The 6,529-nt window shown below is 48.1% G+C and overlaps 1 protein-coding gene and 1 long non-coding RNA gene across 2 annotated transcripts in view; one reads left to right on the top strand and one right to left on the bottom strand.

Annotated features, from left to right (window-relative positions):
* Window positions 1–48: 48 nt before the first annotated feature.
* LOC102494149 (uncharacterized) lies at window positions 49–3,812 on the top strand. Its single transcript, XR_001369997.2, has 5 exons — window positions 49–200; window positions 326–364; window positions 581–662; window positions 1,564–1,995; window positions 3,080–3,812. It is a non-coding gene; the product is annotated as an uncharacterized LOC102494149 (long non-coding RNA).
* Window positions 3,813–4,117: 305 nt separating this feature from the next.
* FASTKD3 (FAST kinase domains 3) overlaps window positions 4,118–6,529 on the bottom strand; it is a 10,428-nt gene continuing 8,016 nt past the window's right edge. Inside the window, exons 7-8 of the mRNA XM_006143317.3 lie at window positions 6,112–6,226; window positions 4,118–4,466 (exon numbers count right to left, since the gene is read on the bottom strand). Of these exons, the coding sequence (XP_006143379.1) occupies window positions 4,368–4,466; window positions 6,112–6,226 (214 nt within the window). The 3' untranslated portion in view covers window positions 4,118–4,367. The remainder of the gene's footprint in view (window positions 4,467–6,111; window positions 6,227–6,529) is intronic.

Here is a 6,529-nt window from a genome sequence, read left to right as displayed (position 1 = left end):
GAGGAGGAGGAGGGAGGCAGCAGCAGCATGATGACTGAGATCTGGGGAGCATTTAAACCACAGTGCTTAGGGAAGGCCGCCTCTCAGTGGCGATTTCTGGGCTGAAACAGAATATGCAGCCAGGCTCCCAAGTCTGGAAAGTTCCTTCGAAGAAGAGCGAAGAGTAGCTGCGAAGGCCCTGAGGAAGAGCAAGTCATGATGTAAGGGCGGCAGGAGGGAAGGGGATCTTCCTGCAAGAGGAGCTGATTGGAGAGGGTGGGTAGGCAGGCACCGGCCTGACAGCAGAAGGTGCCGGTCATCTGCCTTCTCCCCCTCCCTCTAACAGACCTCCTTGCCTACAAGGCCTCCATGCAGCTCAGTGCAGGTCAGTGCCTTAAGACACCACTTTCTGGGGCCCGGCGTAATGGTCAGTGGACTCACATAGTCGGCCACAGTTCAAGTCCCAGAATACATTGAATATGATGAATTCCTCTATTTTTTTCTTCATCTGACAAATATTTGCCTTGTGTCCATATGCACCCAAACACACCAAGATTAGATAGGAGGATCCTCCTCCTCCCCAGGGACCTCTCTCCAGCAGGCAGCTCTTCAGCCCGGCATACTGTCTGCCCTCTCCTGCCTGGGCCTGGTTCAGGCAAAGCACTTTTCTGACTTAGGAGAAGGTAAGGAGCATGCCCGCTTTGGTCAGGCAGAACTGTCACTGCCTACTTCCACAGCTCCTGCCCGCCTGCCGCCTACGTGTGTGCACGTGTGCGTGTGCACACACGCCATCCCACATTCACTCCCTGCCAAGACCATCCGGTCTCCACTGGGCCACCCAGTCAGTGTCCTGTCGTTTGCTGCCCCCTAGTGACAGTCAACTGCAAGGATTGTGCTTGCAAGATTTTTTTCCCCACTCATTTTTCTGTCTTTGCTTTACTTTTGATATGAATATGGTAAGATTAAGTCGTATTCAAAAATATCAACAAGTACCTGGAACCAGGAGCATTATACTGGATATAACTGCACCGGCACACTCATAGCCCCGTGCTTGACAGTCCAGCATTACCATTCAGTGGCATAAGGACTCGGTTTGTAAAGGAACCACCCACCTTGTATCTACTTACAGCCTCTTTTCACAACACATGCACGCACATCTCCAGGATGAAAATGTATTTTAGTGCCAAGGCTAGGTCTAACCTTCCTGAGATCACCCAGTATGCTTTGCCCTGGCTGTTCACCTGTGACAATGGCACCACAGACCCTCCTCTTCCTTCTACAATTCAGCTTACCAAATGCCCCAGGTGGTCCCTCTCTGTCCTGTGGGCCTAGGCCTCTCACCCCCAGTCTGTGCAAGCCTCAGGGACACCAGCGGACTCACTGCTCTTACCACCTGCTCATGACCTCCTTCGCCTCTCACCCCCGACCCAGAGCCCTACAGGGCAGCCCTACAGAGCTCTGGCGGAGGGCTGTGTCCACAGAGCACAGACCTGTAGTGTCTGGTAAATGAGTCAGTGTGGTGGGCAGGGGAGGGCCCTGTCCACCCTGAGACAGAGGCTGCAGAGGATGTAACCGACATTGCAGAGGGAAGTTCTGATCACAGCAACCAGGAAAGGCATCACAATGGAGCCCGAGACAAGCAGGACAGGTGAAGGGTGGAGACCGAGACAAGCAGGACAGGTGAAGGACATCCCAAACTTTTTCCCGAGACAGTCTGTAAGCACGTGAGAGAGAAAGCGCCCTCTTCAAGGTCTGGTCACACCGAGTCCTTTTCCCTGTCCTTCAACTTCTCAGCATCTTGGGTGTCCACATGCACCTGCATGTTTTCAGGCTGATAAGGGGCTGATGGGTGGGGTGGGGTCCTAAACCTATGGCTTCCTGCACTGTGGTTCAATATGCCACAGACCGCACCACCCAGGCCAGGCCCAGGCTGGGCTTTGTCTTCACAGCATTTACAACAGCTGGTCATTCCCTCGCTGTGTGGCTGCTTCGTTGCCAAATCTCCCACTGGAAGAGGTAAAAGGCAGTGTGCCTGGACCTGGAACCCCGGACCCATGACCTGGGAGGGAGGAAAGGCAGTGGGGCAGGGAACCAGAGCCCAAGGGAGGCCAAAAATGACAGGAGACTGATGGAGCAGCAAGGAAGTGTGAAACAGGGTCTCGAGGCCTGCTGTGATCTGGAGTGAACTTATGCTCCAAGTCAGAAAGACCTGCTCTAATCTAAGAGCTGTGCAAGTGTGAACGAGCCCACCGAGATCTGAGGGACGAGAAGCTCCTTCAGGCCAGACGCCAAGTGGCGGACACCACAGTCCCAGCCTCACTCCTGTTCTTTGCCCCCTGCTCTGGAAGCAGAAGCACACTTCCCAACATGATCTCAGAGCTCATCTGGTCTTCCTCTCCTCTTCTAAATATAAAAGCAGACCCGGAAAGCTGGAGAGAAGCATATGGCGTGAAGGGGTGGGAGTGCAGGCTGACACCAGCTCACACACGCGTGCTCACGCTGCGAGGCACTTTTACAAGTGCTGTATATGTGTCAGCATATTTCTCGTTTCAACCTCCCTCTCCCAAAATAGTCATATTGAAGTCCTAATTCCCAGCACGTGTGAATGTGATCTTATGGTCATAAGAGCTTTGCAGATTTAATCAAGGCAAGATGTGGTCACTAGGGTGAGCCTTAATCCAATACGGCTGGCATCCTTGTAAAAGAGCAATTGGGGACTGGCAGATGGCGTAATGATTACGTTGCTGGACTCCCACATGATTGATGGCAGTTCGAGTCCTGGATCCTGTGGCTTAAAGCTCACGCCAGGTACATGTGCGTGTGTGCCCCAAATCCCAAGCATGGAGAACAGACTGCAGAGTGGCTACCCCCTGGGGGGTGATTTCTCACTTTCTCTCTGGTGAGCACATGCACCCCAAAGCAAAAATCTCTCTTTAAAAAAAAGGGCAGTCTAGATACAGGGAGAAGATGTGGTAAAGACATACACAAAGGGCCCTGTGAAGGAGCAAGGATAGATGAAGGACAGGTAGCCACATAAAGACAGTGTGTTGTCACAAATGCCTGGGGCCACCAGAGGTTAGAAACAAGTCTTCTGCTCCAGGTTGCCCAGGGAGCAAAGCCCCGCCCACACCCACTTTGGACTGGCAGCCTTCAGGACGAGAGGCTAAACCTGTCGTGTCAGGCCTCCTGGTTGTGCAGTGTTCCAGTGGCCCCAGGACTAAAACGCAGCCCTGTCATGGTGCACAATTCTCTCAGTGAACGGTGAACTGGGCACAAGGTTGCTGTTGGCAAGTGGCGCAGCTGGAACCGAAACTTAGGTGGTAGGACTCCTGACTCTAGACTTGTACCCGCTAATTCTAATTCTACCGTTGGAGGATTGGATTTACATCTTACACTCCGCGCTGGTGACGAGAGAAGTAACAGGACACTCATCCTCTCTGAGCTAGTCCCCTGCTCTATGAAGCAGGAGCGACACCTGAACCAGAAGGCAGGGGAGACTCACGCAGGCATTACGCTGAGGCGTGCAGCACGGGCTCAGCAGAGGGGACGAGGGACAGCTGGCTGCTGTCCTAGGCCAGGGCACAGTGCAGGCAGCTGACAAAGAGCTCCATGGCTCTTCTCTGACCCCAGTCTGCATCCTCGCCCTCTTTACCTTGAAACTTTAAGCTGACTGCAATGGAACAGTGAAGCATCTACACCAAACTAACCGTTTAGTTCACTCTTGATTTAAAACAAGAAGATCCTCCCTCCAATCAAACACCTCCTCAAAATCCCCTACCTAAATGAAGTTGCTTTCTCACATCTCTACATCTTCATTAAAGTAAAGACTTCCCATACTATTGGGGTGATATTTTTCTACGAAAAAAATGTGTCATGACTTTTCCGACAACCCAGTACTGTCTGACTAACTAAAGGGTTATGACCATTGTTTAACTGTGCATGTTTACAGCCAAAGGACTGCAGTCTTTCACCCCCTTCTCCTTGCCATGCATCTCTTCCACTAACAAAATATAAAAGGAAGGAAGTGCGAGGTAAAATTCCTTTCTTACATCTGTTAGGAAACAGGTCTCCCAAGAGCACGATTTCATGTCATATACAAATAAGATTTGAAATAACATGTATTCAGTACATTCCTTTATTGTAATTAATCACTTGTTTGATATATAAAAAGGATTCATAACACTAGTATAAATTAAAGTTATTTTAAAATTTATCACCAATGAATGTATACAAGGTATAACAGAAACTATGGACCTTTTCAGATCACCTGAGCAGCCCGTGAACAAAGTTCTGCAAAATGGCTAATTCACAAATTACACTGTTTTTAATACTGAGTCCCACAACAATACAAGTTCTTTCACTTAGTTCTGAAGCTAGTATTCCTCCTTCTACCAACGAACACCCGTGTTTTGGGAAAATAGTTTTCTTTGTAAATATTCCACTAATTCCAGTCTTGACTTTAGCATCTCAAGCTCATGATAGGGGATCTGTAAAGAGGAAAACACAGTGGTCACAGTCCTTCACAATCTCACGACTTCGGTGTTCTGCTTGTCCCTCACCCCCTCCTCCAGAGCAGACGACAAGGTCCCAAGGGCGAAGATTACAACTGGTTTACTTGTTCTATACTCCAGTGCCTCGCACACGGAGGGCTCGTCGTGGGATAGCCCAGTGAGAATCAAATGTGGTCGCTTGTCCTCTGGAGCTCACACATGAAGTGGTGAGCTGAAATATGCGACTACAGAAAGCAGGCAGCGGGTCGGTGACCGAGCACTGAGGGGGCGTCTGGAATGTGCGACTACAGAAAGCAGGCAGCGGGTCGATGACCGAGCACTGAGGGGGCGTCCAGGCTTCACTAAAGGGTGGGAGGAGAACCCAAGCTGGGGTGGTAAGCGGCCCAAACATAGATGCTCAGGTAGTGCACAGCCTGGTGGTGGAGGCAGCATGGGCAGAGGGCGGGGGACAGGCGAGAGTGGGGAAGGGAGACTGGGAGACCTCGCAGCAGTCGGGAGTAGGAGTTCGGAGGGCAAGCTGGGAGTCTGGATGGCTTAGCCTGAGACCGACGGGGAGGTCCTGAATGCTGTGATGTAGAGACACTCATGAGTAGTGGAGAAACGAAGAAGGTTTCTGAGTACACACTGGTACGATCAATTTTAACAATCTCGGGGTGTGTAAGATGGAGTGAAAAGCAGGCACTGGATAGAAGCCAGGGAGCAGACCAGCAGTGAGCACTCAGAGAACGAAGGACACGCCCATTTACGTTCCATCCTCAGCCCTCCTGTCAGACCGGAGCACACAGCCCACGATGGAAGTGCAAACCAGGTGATGTGCATTGTGTTGATGGAGATCCCAGTTCTGATGGACCACCGTGTCCATTTTTATTTATTTAATCAAGGGGAGATTAAGACAAAACATGTATTTCTATAATTTAGTAATTTCTAAAGGCAGAGTTAAGCATAGCTTATAGAGAATATAGTACCCCTCACTTTTGGAAAACCAAAACTTTGAAAATTCCCTATTTCAAAATATAAGTCAAGAGGTTTAAGCCTAATTAACAAAGCTCATATTTCAATTAGGCCTAAGATTCTTAGTCCTATGGGCTGGGAGGTCATTTATTATGTTAGAGTAAATTAAAAGGAGAATGGCTGAAAACCCCCCGAGCAGATCAAGACAGTTAGAGCTCGAAAATAACCTAAACCTTGCTCAAATTGCAAATGTGAGCAAAACTTAACTTGGGCTATTTCTCATAAATGTTTGTAGTATAGAAAAACAGAATGCAGGCTTAACTAATCAGAGCATCCTACAAAGTTACAATTTTATAACAGGGGACTCTGCAACAAGACAAACCAAATAAATCAACTGAGTAACTGTAACCTATGAAGTAACTTTTTTGCTTCCATTGTGGTCATCCTATAGAAGGTTCCCTGTGCAGTCCCTTGGGTAAGGGTCCCAAACCACTTCCGGTAGGGTGAGTAAGCCCAAACCACTCAGTTTGGCAGGGCCCAATTCATGAATCACCATTTGTTTAAACTCTAAAGTTTTAATGTGGCTCAGTTTGCTTTTTAATAGTATCTTGGAGAAAGAAAATAGGAATGAGAAATTGCTTTTGGGGAAAAAATATAGGAGAGACCATACCTGAACAACTTGATAACCAAGCAACTGTAGGTGTCTTTGTTTGATGGCTTCTTTTCCTAGTAAGTGTTCACTATTAAGGCAAAATCTTTTTGGACCATCGATGCACAGTGCTATCCTGAAAAATGAAACACGGGAGAAAAACGTAACTTTTAAACAATCCCAATTATTTATATATTTTCAGTTGCAAAGGTTTACTTAGAATTTGGCTATTTCTATGTGCCAGTGCTATTTTCAAATAAAGCATGAATAGACTATTCTTTAATCTGTTGAAAAAGCATTCAGTTTCATTAATATTGTTTATAACATATTATAAAAAATTTCCAGAAATGAGATGCTAAAAATAGCATCTTAATTTCCAGAACCATGTCTATTTTTTTTTAAGGTTCTTGCCATAGGGTGCTTGCACTGGAGGGAAAGA

The sequence above is a fragment of the Tupaia chinensis genome, unplaced genomic scaffold, assembly GCF_000334495.1.
Source record: "Tupaia chinensis unplaced genomic scaffold, TupChi_1.0 Scaffold000096_1, whole genome shotgun sequence".
NCBI lineage: Eukaryota > Metazoa > Chordata > Mammalia > Scandentia > Tupaiidae > Tupaia > Tupaia belangeri.
Note: the sequence above shows the minus strand (reverse complement) of the source record. Positions and strands in the feature narration are given on the sequence as shown.